The 14,876-nt window shown below is 48.7% G+C and overlaps 1 protein-coding gene across 1 annotated transcript in view; it reads left to right on the top strand.

Moving 5' to 3' along the window:
• ELL (elongation factor for RNA polymerase II) overlaps positions 1-14,876 on the top strand; it is an 85,985-nt gene that overhangs the window by 55,287 nt on the left and 15,822 nt on the right. The window contains exon 2 of the mRNA XM_053582331.1: positions 7,763-7,810. Coding sequence (XP_053438306.1) covers positions 7,763-7,810 — 48 coding nt within the window. The remainder of the gene's footprint in view (positions 1-7,762; positions 7,811-14,876) is intronic.

Below are 14,876 nucleotides of genomic sequence, written 5' to 3'. Positions count from 1 at the left end.
ACAAAAAATAATAATAAAATAGCCAGGCGCTGTGGCAGGCACCTATAGTCCCAGGTACTTGGGAGGCTGAGGCAAGAGAATCACTTAAGCCCAAGAGTTTGAGGTTGCTGTGAGCTGTGATGCCATGGCACTCTACTGAGGGTGACACAGTGAGATTCTGTCTCAAAAAAAAAAAAAGACTGAAAAAGACTACCAAATCCCACAGGTTTTGGTAACTTGTGTATTCTTGTTGTTGTGTTTGAGGAACATAATGATTTCCTCTTATATGTCTTCCTGAACCCAACTATCATTCAGCATAAGTTTGTTTAATTTCCAAGTGTTTGTGTGGGGATGAACGTTTTTGTTGGAGTTGAGTTCCACCTTTATTGTCTTGTGGTCTGAGAAGAGACAAGGTATAATTTCTCTTCTTTTAATTTTACTGAGGTTTAATTTGTATCCTTGGATGTGGTTGATTTTGGAGTACATACCATGGGCTGACAAGAAAAATGTATGTTTCTTAGCTTTGAGATGGTATGTTCTGTATATGTCTATTAATCCCGTTTGTTCTAGGGTCACGTTTAAGTCCTTTGTGTCTTTGTTTAGTTTCTGTTTAGAGGATCTTTCCTGTTCTGTCAGAGAGGTGTTAAAAGTCCCCTGACTACTATGATGTTTTTTTTTTTTTTTTTGGCCGGGGCTGGGTTTGAACCCGCCACCTCCGGCATATGGGACCGGCGCCCCACCCCCTGAGCCACAGGCGCCGCCACTACTATGATGTTATGGGATATCATATTGCTCAGACCATCAAGTTCTGTTTTATAAATCTGGGAGCATTTAAGTTGGGTGCATAAATATTTAAAATTGAAATGTCTTCTTGTTATATTGTTCCTTTGACCAGTATAAAGTGTCCATCTTTGTCTTTCTTAACTTTAGTTGCTTTAAATCCACTTCTGTCTGAGAATAAGATTGCAACCCCTCCTTTCTTCTGATTTCCATTTGCTTGAAATACTGTTTTCCATCCCTTAAACCTGAGTCTTGATTTGTCCTTCAAAGCTAGGTGTGTCTCCTGGAGACACCATATGGAGCTTGTGCTTTTTTTTTTTTTATCCAATCAACCAGCCTGGCCTCAACGTGCAGCTTCCCCTTACAACCGAAAAGGCTTCCTCCCTTTCCAGACTTCTGTGGGTGGCTAGATGATTCTAGCTGGTCTCAATCACTTGCCTGATTCATCAGATTTCCACTGCTCTGGATCATATGCTTGTATCTAGCTCACCACCTCCTTGCCGTGCTCCCTGAGCTTTGACTCTGGATAAGGTTCCTGCGCCAGGTATGGCTGTGTTCTCCTTTTCCTCAGTCATTCTAGGAGAGCTCAGCTGAACAAGCCTTCTGGTTTGCCATCTTGCTCTACCCTGTCCCCCTTTTTGAGACACTCTCAAGCTATCGCCCTGGGTAGAGTGCCCTGGCATCATGTCTCACAGCAACCTCTACCTCTTGGTCTCAAGCCATCCTCTTGCTTCAGTTTTTCTATTTTTAGTAGAGGTGGGGTCTTGCTTTTGCTCAGGCTGGTCTTGAACTTGTGAGCTCAAGAAATCCATCTACCTCAGCCTCCCAGAGTGCTAGAATTACAGGTGTGAGCCACCATGCCTGGCCTGTATATCTTCTTTTGAGAAATGTCTGTTCATGTCATTTGCCCATTTTTAAATGGGGTTATGTGTTTTTCTTTTTTGCTGATTTGGTTGAATTCCTTATAGATTCTGATGGATATTTTGCAAATATTTTCTCCCATAATGTAAGTTGTCTATTTACTCTGTTGATTTTTTTTTATGCTGTGCAGAAGCTTTTTACTTTTTTTTTCTTACTTTGTTTTCTTTCCTTCCTTCCTTCCTTCCTTCCTTCCTTCCTCCCTCCCTCCCTCCCTCTCTCCCTCCCTCCCTCCCTCTCTTCCTTTGTTCTTTATTTTTTCCCTTTTTGAGACAGAATCTTGCTCTGTTGCCCAGGCTACAGACTGGTGTCATCATAGCTCACTGCAACCTCAAACTCCTGGGGTTAAGTGATCATCTTGTTTTAGCCTCTGAATGTCTGGGACTATAGGTATGCCACCATCCTTGGCTAATTTTTCTTTCTTTCTTTCTTTCTTTTTTGCTTAGAGATGGGGGTCTCGTTCTTGCTCAGGCTGGTCTTGAACTCCTGAACTCAAGTGGTCCTCCTGCCTCAGCCTCCCAGAGTGCTAGGATTACAGGCGTGAGCAACCTCACCTGGGCTAATTTTGTTTGTGTTGCATTTGCTTTCAGGGTCTTAGCCATGAATTCTTTGCATAGGCAAACGTTTTAAATTCGTAATAGTTATCCTAAAGCCCTTGTTTATTAATTTTGTCATTTTGTCCTTTCCAAGTCTTTCTATTGACTAGTTTTTTCTCTAGGTTTGGAGGGAGGGTGTCACATTTTCCTACAGCTTCACATTTCTGGAGGGTTCTGCTTGTTAGCCTGCACAGAGGTGAGCATCTCTTAGAGGGTGTTGGTTTTGGGGCCTGTGTTGCTGTCCACTGGCCTAGTCAGAGACACAGAGGCAGACACTGCAGACGAAATGAATGATTTATTAAGGGATGGCTGGTGCTCATTCAGGCACAGCAGCAAATGGACTTTCTTATTCACATTCTTATGTACCCAAAATCATCAGATAGAAATAATCCAAGAGCAAGGAAGACAAAAGGTAAAGATTCCTTATCAGAGTTAATCCAGTAAAGTACATACACACCTTTCTAAACCAAGAATATCTTGTTTAGAGATAAACAACAATGGAGATGAACCACAAAGGGCGGGGTTGTCTGTTCTGTATGCCTACTTCTATATATGATTAATTGAAAGTTTTTGTGTAAATAGAGATAGAGGATTAAGTGCAATGGTCCATTGCCCGAGGCAGATGCTCTGTCTCCAGCTACAATCTGGCGAGAGCCCTCCAGGATATTCTTTCCTTAAAGGCGTGACTGCCCGCATTTTTTCAGCAAAGTCACTTATGTGAGCTGGGGGAGAATATCCCCCAAAACTCACATCTAGCCCAAGTACTGGAAATGTCCCTTCTCAGGGTCTTGTAATTTCAAGGAGCACAAATGAGACTGATTCACCTACAAGGATGCAGTGGACTGTGCTCCTTCATGCCTGTTTCTTTTAATGGCTGGATGTATGGTGTACAGGGTGTGTCACCCTCTTGTGTGTGTGTGTGATGTTACAAGTGAGTTGCTCTGTTGGTAAGAAGGTCCTAGTCACCCGGGCATGGTAGTTCATATCTGTAATCTCAGCAGTCTGGAAGGCTGAGGATTCCTTGAGGTCAGGAGTTCAAGATCAGCCTAAGCAAGGGCGAGACTCCATCTCTACTTAAAATAGAAAAATTAGCCAGGTATTGTGGCAGGCACCTATATTTCCAGCTACTTGGGAGGCTGAGGCAAGAGGATTGCTTGAGCCAAAGAGTTTGAGGTTCCTTTGAACTATGATGCCGTATCAATTGACTAAACCTCTGCTAACACACCCCCATAAAAAAGGGCGTAGTTTTCTGCTGGAGGGTGGAGACACAGTGCTAGCCTTCGTTGCTGAGAGCATGGCTGTGACAACAGCTGGACCCCATGGGGACAGGCATTTTTAGGTCAGCCCTCTTCGTGTGAGAAAGACTAGGTTGTTAGGACACCCCCACCCCCCAGCCCTTCTCCTCTCTCTGATACATAAAGTTTCATTCTCTGTATTCTTCACGAATGAATGACTTGGCAAGAAAGAAGTCTTCTACGTAACCACAATCAGCCTACCTACCAGAACATGGTTAAATGCTTAACTGGATAACGTAGCACAGGGGTCTTCAAACTGCGGCCCGCGGGCCACATGAGGAGGTGTGATTGTATTTGTTCCCATTTTGTTTTTTTTTACTTCAAAATAAGATATGTGCAGTGTGCATAGGAATTTGTTCGTAGTTTTTTTTTTTAAACTATAGTCCGGTTCTCCAACGGTCTGAGGGACAGTGAACTGGCCCCCTGATGTAGCATATAGGAAGCATATGGCCACAGGGAGAGTAGAAGAGCCAGTACTTGCAGGGGTTGTCACCAACTGTACCTGTACTGCTGGGGCTGCCCTCGTGCATTTCCTGGGTACCCTCACTGGTTCCTGTCCTTCATAACCCTAATTGGCCTCACTGTCACACCCCCCATACCTGGCTCACACTGCTGCATGTGCAGAGGCCTTACTCTGTATGGACAATAGGCAGGGTACTAGAGTTAGCCCCAGGCTGAGCCTTCTGTGAAGGTTTGGGCTGAGAAATACTGGTCCTGCCTGCCTGAGTTCCTTGTACCTGCTATTCCCTCAGCTTGGATGAAGCTATTCCCTGGGCCTATAAGGAATCTGCAAGTAGCTCTCTGCAGAGGGTTCTCTGCAAGTGACGATAGGCAGAGCCATTCGGCCTTAGTGTTTCTTTTGCTCTGTGTGGTTCTTGTCACGTTACTCATTCATTAAAAATGTTTCAGAAGCTAAGCAAGGTAGCATGTGCCTATAATCCCAGCTACCTGGGAGCCTGAGAGGGGAAGATATACCCAAGAGAAGTCAACCATAAGGTGTTTTTGTGCAAAAGCATGTTTCACTTCTCTTTATATGCAGAGAGCCCAAGATTTCAAGACTAGCTCAGGCTCGGTGCCCGTAGCTCAGTGAGTAAGGGCGCCAGCCACATGCACTGAGGGTGGTGGGTTCGGGCTGGCCCAGGCCTGCTAAACAATGACAACTGCAACCAAAAATAGCTGTGCGGGCGTTGTGGCAGGCGCCTGTTGTCCCAGCTGCTTGGGAGGCTAAGGCAGGAGAGTCGCTTAAGCCCAAGAGTTTGAGGTTGCTGTGAGCTGTGATGCCATGGTACTCTGCCTTGGGTGACTTAGTGAGACTCTTATCTCAAAAAAAGAAAAAAAAGACTAGCTCAGGCAATGTAGTGAGCCCCGTCGCCCCACCCCCCACCCCAGTCTTTGATCCTCAAACTAAAAATCCTACCTGTTAAGAACTCTTGGTATGTCTTCAGAGGATGTGGCTCCAAAGTGCCTAATTGTCAAAGAAAGACTCTATGTGGGCCTGAGGGCAGTTCACAGGTTATGGTGGTGTAGGATAAATCGTGTCCATTTTATGTGTACAGTCAATAAGTTTTTTTTTTTTGGCCGGGGCTAGGTTTGAACCCACCACCTCTGGCATATGGGACTGGCACCCTACTCCTTGAGCCACAGGGGCCGCCTAACAGTCAATAAGTTTTAATATTCCACTCTCCAGCCTTCTGTAGCTACTTCCTACTCCTATTCCTGGCTCCAGGGATTTACTCAATTTACTCACCTGCTTTATTTTTTTTTTTTTGAGACAGAGTTTTACTTTGTCACTGTTAGTAGAGTGCCATAGCGTCACAGCTCACAGCAACCTCCCTCTAATTCTCAAACAATTCTCTTGCCTCAGCCTCCCAAATAGTTGGGACTACAGGTGCTTGCCACAACACCCAGCTATTTTTAGAGACGAGGTCTTGCTCTTGCTCAGGCTGGTCTCCAACTTGTGAACTCAGGGCAATCCACCCACCTCGCCCTCTCAGACTACTAGGATTATAGGCGTGAGCCACCGTGCCAGCCTCATCTGCTTTTTTTCTCCTTGGTTTCGACTTTTCTGAGGTTTATTTGGATGGAATCATACAATCTGTGGTATTTATGTGTTCAGCTTTTTCACTCAGCGAATGTTGGGGGCTCATGCATGTGCATCTGTCAGTTTTATTCTGCTTTTTATTGCTGGGGCAGTCCTCTGTCTACCACAGTGGTTCTCAACCTCCTAATGCCATGACCCTTTAATACAGTTCCTGTGGGTCGCAACCCACAGGTTGAGAACTGCTGATCTACCAGTTGACAGACATTTGGGTTGCTACTGCTTTCTGGATACTCCTAAGTAATTCTGCTGTCAACAGTTAAGGTGTAAGGACAGAAGTGAAACATGTTTCACTTCTCTTGGGCATATACCCAGGAATGGAATTGCTAGGTGTGTCTAACTTTTTGTTTAACTTTGGAAAAACTGCCAGACTTTATCCACAGTGGCTGTGCTTTATCCATTCCCACCTGCAATGGCAGGGGCTTCCAGATCCTCTGCTGTTGTTAGCACTTGCTTTCGTTAGCCCCTTTTGTCTGAGCAACACTCTGATAGGTGTGGTTGTATCTCACTGTGGTTATAGGTTGCATTTCCCTGGCACCCCGTATCTTTTGCACCTTTATTAGTTTCTGCAGGTCTCTTTTTCATGTCTGCCTTGAGCCAAATTCTAAGCAAAAGTTACTTAAATGTAGCATCCCTAAGGACACAGCCAGGCTGAGTTCCTGCACGGGTGCTGCGCTTCCTGTTCTCTAAACAGCAGTGTAGGCAGGTGGTTGGGCTGTGGTTTGTAGGACAGAGTCAGCCTTTCACAAACTGCTTTGGAGGGAGCCTCACCTTTGTATGGGCGGCACAAGGCCCGTGTACAGTCATGGAATAGGAGAAGATGAGACTGTGTACATCCTGTGCCATAGATGGTGATAATATGTGCTGTAAGTCATGTGCACTGTGGACTGGACCCCTGCCAGCCTGGCAGTGAGGGCTGGTGTGCTTTGGAAGCATGGGGCAATTTCTGGGGCATCAGAGCCCATGTGGTGTTAGCATCCAGGGGGCATTTCCCCATGAATCTGCCCCAGCCGGCAGTGTCCTTGATGTGTTCTGGCAAGAGGGGGTTCCTAGTAGGCAAAAGTGGGGCCCCAGTTCCTCCCTCTTCATCATCTCCACCCTCCATCTCCACCATGCATGTGGAATGTGTATAGCCATGTGGTTCAAGCTGGAGAGTGAACCCAAGTGACAGGGCTGCTATAGCGCAGATGCCAAGAGGCCAGTCACCTCTTGAGTCTCAGGCTGCCTCCCCTCATTTCTTCTCCCTCTTGTCATGCCCAGCTGATGGGCACTGGAGAGCCCTCTCCAGCCACAGGTTGGGACCCTGTGTGCAGGCTCAAGCCCAAGTCCTAGAAAGGTACCAGGCAGCTCCAAAGGGTGGACTCTGATCCAACCCACAGGATGGGTGCTGTCTGTGGTCCCATCCCATCTGTAACGTGGGGTTGATACTCCCCACATGTGCAGAGTTGCTTCACCCACCCTGGGTTTATAGTGGGTGGACAGGTAGCCACTACAAATGCAAGTGCCACTTAACTCTCTTGGGAGAGCTGTGGATAGGCCAGGGTTAGAGAGCCTCTCTTCTCAGTAGGTGGGGCTGGAGCCCAGAGTTGAGTGGTGGAGACAAGAGCCCAGTGAAGGTGAGGCAGGGCATCATCTCAGTGAGAGATAGTAGTCGTGGACTTCAGTGGGGGACCTGGGACAATTGGTACAGAGGTGGATTTGGAGGCTGAGGGTCATAGTGACCAACCAGGACCATGCCATGGGTAGCATCTGGGACACTGAAGGTGCATGCTTGGGGCTTAAGGTGCAAGCAAAGGTCCAGGTTTTTTCTACAATGCCACCAGAAGGCTGATTTTGGAACAGCTGAAGCATCAGTATTTATTTTGACTTCCTTCCTTCCTTCCTCCCTCCCTACCTTCCCCCCCACCTCCCATTGTCAGTCTGGTCTCAAACTCCTGGCCATAAGTGATCCGTCCATCTCAGCCTCCCAAATACAAGAGTGAGCCACTGTGCCTCGCCTGAAAACACTGTCTTTATATCTTGCTCCTTAGTAAACTGGAAGGTGAGTCTTTGGATTTCCAGGTATCTTTATTGACATTTTCCCATTTTTTCTATAGGATTCTGTTTCACTGAGACCATCAATCCAATTTCAAGGAAGCCAAGGGGTGAGTCTTTTTTGTCTTAATCATATTTGGACTCATGGAACTGGTATAGTCTTAGGCCTGTCCTTGCTTGGTTATGGCAATGGGGCTGGGGACAGTGTTTCAGCCCCATCTACCTCTGTGTAAGGCTGGGCTCTGGGGTCTGCTCAGTTGGTCCCATGGCTGGAGGAGCACCAAGCTGGGTCCTTAGAGCCTACAGCTGGCCACCTGCATACAGAGAGCGATTTTCCTCTACAAGTGGCTGCCTCAGGGTGCTGTCCTGCACACCTGGCTCCCAGGCTTCAGGCTCCCAGTCTGTTAGTGGATGCCAGGACTAAGGATGTTTTTCAGGATGTGGGTTTCAGGAGAGGAGTTCATAGAAGCTCTGCACTATCTTATAGACCATCTTATAGAAAAATCAGAGAATAAGACACAAGTCGTCTTTGCCCTTCCAGTCTTAGGATCTCCCTTTTCCCCCCAGCCCCCACACCCAAACATGGCCTTGGAGCAATTTGATTTTTTCTTCTAGTCTTCTTTATAAGTCATTAAAAGACATATTTATTTATTTGTTTGTTTTTAGAGACAGGGTCTCACTCTGTTGCCCAAGCTAGGATACAGTGACCAATCATAAGTCATGGTAGCCTTGAACTCCTGGGCTCAAGTGATCTTACCCCTTTAGCCTCCCAAGTGTTTAGGACTACAGATGCCCACCACTATCACCTGTAATTTTAAAATACATTTTTTTTATTTTTTGTAGAGACGAGTCTTGCTGTGTTGCTCTGCCTGGTCTCAAACTTCTGGCCTCAAAATTGCCCTCTCAAAGTGTTGGGATTACAGGCATGAGCTATCATTGCCTAGATGTTTTTTTTTTTTTTCTTCATTTTAAGAGTTTCTGTGGTGTATCCAAGTCAGTTTCTACCCGACATCGTGAGGGCTCCTCAGAGCTAGCAGGGCATGGGGGCAGGATATGGATGTGATGATCTGTGAGCTTCCAGGTGTTGCTCAAGGTGCTACAGAGACAGAACCTCTGGGAGACTTGTATCTGTGTGTACAGATGTGAAGAGATCCATTGTGAATAACGGGCTCAGTTATGGACTGGCACGTCTATAGTCCTTAGGGCTTGCCAGAGACTCCCAGGCAGCAGTCCCCATGCAGTTTCTTCCTCCTCATAGAAATCTTAATTTTCCTCCTAAGACCCTCAGCTGATTGAACAAGCCCACCTAGAGCACCGAGGGTCACTTTTATCTTTAGTCAGCTGGTTGTAGATGTTGACCACATCACTGAACACCACTAGGGCAAACCTAGACTGGGTGTCATGGAATACTGATTCACCAGGGGCTGCTGCCTGGCCCATTGACTTGACCTTGTAGCTCCATCAGCCCCTCCTGGTTCTTTTTTTGAGACAGAGTCTCACTTTGTTGCCGTTGGTAGAGTGCTGTGGTGTCATAGCTCACAGCAACTTCCAACTCCTGGGCTCAAGTGATTGTCTTGGAACAACCTCCCAAGTAGCTGGGACTACAGGTACCCACAACACCTGGCTGTTTTTAGAGATGAGGTCTTGCTCTTACTCAGGCTGGTCTCAAACATGTGAGCTCAGGAAATCAATCCACCTCGGCCTCCCAGAGTGCTAGGATTACAGGCATGAGCCACCGCCCCCAGCACCCCTTCTGGTTCTTGTGGTCACCCTTTGCTGTCCCCTTTTTACCATCACTAGGGATGGGCTTGCTGCCAGAGCAGTCCTACAGCGCCCTCTGGTGCCCCACAGCAGTCACTGTGCCTTCTGCAGCCCCATCCACTTTAGTAGGGAAGCTCTCCCATTCCTCTCTCCTATATCCGTATGCCTGTCTCCTGTTGCCTAGTCGTGGCAAAAGGGCACAATGGTGTAACCCTTGCATGCCACATGCCATGACGTGGAGCCTGGGTGTGTCATGGCAGCCTTTCCACACCCACATTCCCTACATGTACAGCATTTGGCCTATGTCAATGATGAGAAGGCTCCAAGTGAGGGAGTACTGAGGCTGCTACAGGACCTCCACTGGCCTACTGGGGCCCTGGATACACCCTAAGCAGGGGACAGGAACCCCCTGCTATGTGATGTGAGGTGAAGCAGCTGCTATGTTTATTTATTTTATTATTATTTTTTAAGACAGAGTCTTAACACTATGTTACCCCTGGTAGAGTGCCATGGTGTCACAGCTCACAGCAACCTCCAACTTTTGGACTTAAGCAATTCTGTTGCCTCAGCCTCTCCAGTAGCTGGGACTACAGGGATCCGCCACAACACCTGGCTATTTTTTGGTTATAGTTGTCATTGTTTTTTTTTTTTTTAGAGACAGAGTCTCACTTTATGGCCCTCGGTAGAGTGCCATGGCTTCACACAGCTCACAGCAACCTCCAACTCCTGGGCTTAAGCGATTCTCTTACCTCAGCCTCCCGAGTAGCTGGGACTACAGGCACCCGCCACAACGCCCGGCTATTTTTTTTTTTTTTTTTTTTTTGGTTGCAGTTTGGCCGGGGCCGGGTTTGAACCCGCCACCCTTGGCATATGGGGCCGGCGCCCTACCGACTGAGCCACAGGCGCCACCCTATAGTTGTCATTGTTGTTTGGCAGGCCCAGGCTGGATTTGAACCCACCAGCTCTGGTGTATGTGGCTGGCACACTAGCCACTTGAGCTACAGGCACCGAGCCCAGCTGCTGTATTTAATTAGTGGGATGTTTGCTCTGAGGTTTTCAGTCCTGGGCCGTGCTGCTGGCAAGCTGTGACCAGACCCTTAGAGGGCTTTGTGGCCTGAGACATCCCATAATCTTCATAGCTTGTTCCCTGGAGGTATGCTGTTCACAGATCTCATTAGCTGACATCTTCCCCACTCCTGGTCACTGTCCTGGGTCTCAGAACTGGAGCATGATCTGATGTAGGATCTTCAGGGCCCTGTGTAGATGAAGGCTGTTGGCCCATCCCCATAGCCAACAATAGACTTGATCTGCGGGTGGCCTACAGGTTCCTTAGATTGGGGACCATGGGTAGACCTTTTTCCTCTCTCTGCTGGCTTCCTTATCTCCTTCTAGGTTGAACTCAGTGTCAGAAGAACCAGTGTCCTATTTGTGGCTCTGAACAAGCTCAGCCCCTCCTGCGTGTGAAACACTAGGATCAGGGTAGGGTCTCAGCATCACACACTCCTGGGATAGGGCCACCTCCTTCTCTGCCTATAGTTAAGGCCCCAAGAGTCTGGCCTACCCTGGAGGTTGTAGCATGTGCAGTCCAGGCCTCAGCCCCTTGTGGGTAGATTCTTTAGAGTAACTTTATGGCAATTGCCAGGCTCCTCAGGAGAGCCAGGCCTATCTGTAGCCCAGCCTCAGAGCAGTGTTCTAGTCTTTATTTCATTTGCCCTGTCAGCAATACTAAGCCAGGCTGACCCGCAGCCCCCTCAGCTGTCTGGGGGTTACTGCTGAGTGTTTAACTCTAGAAAGGCCAGTAGCCTCTGTAAAGGAAAAGAAACCCCCACCTGGCCGGCCCCACCCCTGAAACTCTTTAGCAAAGTATCAGTTACTAAAAAAAGAAAAGTAGGGGTTGGTATCGAGGTCTTCTCCAGGTGTCAGGACTTTCACGCCCCACAGAGGAACCTCAGTGGCAGTTTATAGAATGAGATTTGGCAGGGCTTGTCAGCAGCATTTGACTAATGTCTGTGAGTCTAGGAACTGATTAATTAGTGATGTGCACAAAGAATAAGCCACAAGGGGTGCTTGTTGCTGTGTTGCTTATAGCCAGGACAAATTTGGAAACAGTCTACAACATGTCTAGTCTGGGCCTGGTGACTCATGCCTGTAATCCTAGCACTCTGGGAGGCTGAGGCGGGTAGACTGCCCTGAGTTCAAGACCAACCTGAGCCAGATCAGGACTTCGTCTCTTAAAAAAAAAAAAAAGCCGGGCGTTGTGGCAGGTGCCTATAGTCCCAGCTACTTGGGAGGTTGAGGCAAGAGAATCGCTTGAGCCCAAGAGTTTGAGGTTGCTGTGAGCTGTGATGCCATGGCACTTTACTGAGGGCAAGAAAGTGAGACTCTGTCTCCAAAAAATAATAAATAAATAGATAAAAAAATAAAATAAAATATGTCTAAATTGGGGGTTTTTCAGAGTCTGGAACCATCTGTGTTGGGGACTCCAGGTGAGCATGGCATGTGACTTTTCTGAACAGCCATAGCCTGGTGAGTGGTTCCCGGAAGAGAAGTAGGTGGTTTGAAAGTGCCCTGGGTTTGGGGCTGAGGAAGAGAGGCCTCTTGTTGAGTAGAAGGGGCTGCTTCCCTCCTTTGCGTTGTATTCAGCCACTCTATGAAGAATATATTTTATTCTGAGAGTTCTCTGGGAAATAAAAATAATGAAAACTATCTGAAAACCTCTCTGGCCTGAGAAGAACCCTTGTCATTTGGTATTTTGGGTTCCTGTTGTGTTGTGTGGACAACACCTGGGTTCACCCACTACCTGTTCCTATGTTTTTAACTGTGCAGAATATTGAGGGCCTTTTCCTTGATCATTTTGCAGGCTTCCTACTTAACTTGTCTCTTTAAAACTCATCAACTTCTCTCTCTGCAAACTGCAATAGAGGCCTGGGAGGTCTCTGGGCGGGCAACAGGCTCCAATTTGGGACACTACAAGGGCTCTGGCAGGGACCCCACCTGCTATGGGAACCACCACAGGTATATGTCCTGTACCTCTCCAGGCTCTGTCCTTGCGTCTGTCTGTGAACTCAGGCACTTGTTAGGTGTATGACCACTCCCTACCACAAGCTCTCCAATAACCTGGAGCCTCGGCTCACATCAAATGCATTCAAACCTGCCATGCTCAGGCCATCTGAGTGCCACATGACATTCCAAAAGACTGCATCATCACTGGGACCATTATGGAGCCCCAAAAGGGGCAGCTGAGACCCTGTCTAGAAGGCACAGGTGCACGGCAGCCAAACAGGGGCTGCGTTTCATTTGAGCTCTTGACTGCTAGGGAGAGAATGCCTGCACCCTGGGCTGCTCTCATCCCAGTGTTGTGTGGCTGTTGTGTGGTTCCTAGGATTGGTAAACATTAACCAGCAAAACAGCCCATTCACCAAAGGATTCCACAGCACAGGCAATGCCTCTGAGCCAGGGAGGGAGGCCATGAGAATCTGCTGGGCCTGGCTCCAGGAAAACCTTTTCCTGACAGTCTCCCTCAGATGCCTGTTCCACCCCACCCTTCCAATCTGGAAGGACACTGGCCACATGTGTCTCCCCTTGTCACCAGCAGCATGATGCCCTCCTGAGCATCAACATTAAAGCCTGTGTCACCCATTATTGTGCAGCTCCCCTGCTCTTACCCCCGTGCCCCCGTAGTTGCACATACCTGGTCCTGGCTATGCACTCCTCCTCCTAGGAGAGAGTTTGGAGGAGACATATGGACTTGTGTGAAGAACATCCAAGGGTGAGAGGGGGTACAATGATGCTTCTTTAGTCCCTTTCCTAGAGAAGCATGGTCACGGGTGGCTAGGCAGGGTCACAAGGGATACTCATGGTGCTGACTGTGTGTATGACTGCCCCTGTCTGCTATGGGGGTGGGCCCTGCTTCATCAGTCTCCTTGAGCCTTGTGTGCCCAGGGTCGAGTCTCACTGCCAGCTCTCTGCCCAATGATATCTCTCTGGAGCCAGGGCAAACCCTGTTTGACCACCTACCAGGTGAGGTATGTATTTGCCAGGAACAGGACTGCATTGTGAGGGGCCCAGCCAGTGCTTGTGCAACTTGGGATTCAGGCCAGGGGTACCTCAGTCTCAGTCAGACCCAGGACCATGGATGCAGCAGGCGTTAAAAAGGGGGATTGTGGAGGGAGAGCCCCCCCACACCAGGGTTCAGTTCAGTCGGAGAGTCTCTTAGACTTTGTGGTCCCTGGGCTTCCCTTGGATGCTGCATTCTGGGTCACCACATCACATGTGCACCTGGCCCCCTTAGAGCCTCAGAGTGTCCAGCAGAGGCTGTGGGGGTATGTGTTTGTGTACATGCGTTTCTGAGCCCCACAGTGAGTCATCAGAGGCAATTAGGGTGTGATTTTTCAGATGCTGAGTGTAAGCTGCTCCATCCTTCTCTGACCCTAATAAAACGACATGGTTGCGTTCAGATTAGGACTGGTGTTGTGGGGCCCAAGATGGGCCTTGCCTTTGCCCTCCACCATCATATGTCCAGGGAGGCCCTGACCCCCACCCCAACCCAGCTCGTGATTCTGCAGCAGCAGGACAGGGCAAAATCTACTGCCCTGTAGGGACATGCCTGAGGCTGAGATGGGGTGCTGGGCAGTTCTTAGTGGACAGGATGGGAGCAAGGAGCTCCCTTCCAGGAGGGAACAACCTTCCTCCTAGAGCAAGGTTCAGCCTGGGAAAGTAGGGACAAGAGGATCATCAGCCCAGGTGGCTGCTGCTGCGGAGACTGCCTGGCTGCCCCAGGGTGGCCATGCCTGAGAGCAGGGACGGGCGTTGAACTTTTTGAGTCTAGCACCATTGACTACAGGCCAGATGCATCCATAGCTTTCCTATGAGTCCCAACACTGCCTTGAAGACCAAGTCCCAGCTGCAGCTACACAGCAGGGTCCAGGGGAGCGGTGTTCCTCTATGTGCATGGGTGACAAGAGCTGTGTTCTGGGTCTCATACACTGGGCACAGACAGGTGAAACCTCTCATGGGTGCATGTGGCAGCTTGACGGCAAGGGCTACGGGGTTCACCCTTGGACCCTCCCTTTCTGTCTTATGCTGATGAAGTATTTGAGTGCCCAAAGGTCATGGAGGAAGAGTTGGGGCTTAGGGCTGCTGAGAGGGTGTGGCAGCTCAGGGACGAGGCCCAACGTTGTTTTATGTGGCCCAGTCCTCATAGACCACTCATGCCCCCTTTGCATGTCTGCTTCTCTGTGAGGACCTTGTGTGCTCTAGCCCAGGGACTATTTCAGGAAGGGTCATTCCTGGTGACAGAGGGTTAGCCTAGAAAGCAGTATCCTCTGTTGTGATGCTCTCTTGCATCTTGGCTGGGACAGCACAGTGTCCATCTTCTTGCCCCAGTCTGCCCATTCTCCTGGGCAAGACTGCAGG

The sequence above is a fragment of the Nycticebus coucang genome, chromosome 3, assembly GCF_027406575.1.
Source record: "Nycticebus coucang isolate mNycCou1 chromosome 3, mNycCou1.pri, whole genome shotgun sequence".
NCBI lineage: Eukaryota > Metazoa > Chordata > Mammalia > Primates > Lorisidae > Nycticebus > Nycticebus coucang.
Note: the sequence above shows the minus strand (reverse complement) of the source record. Positions and strands in the feature narration are given on the sequence as shown.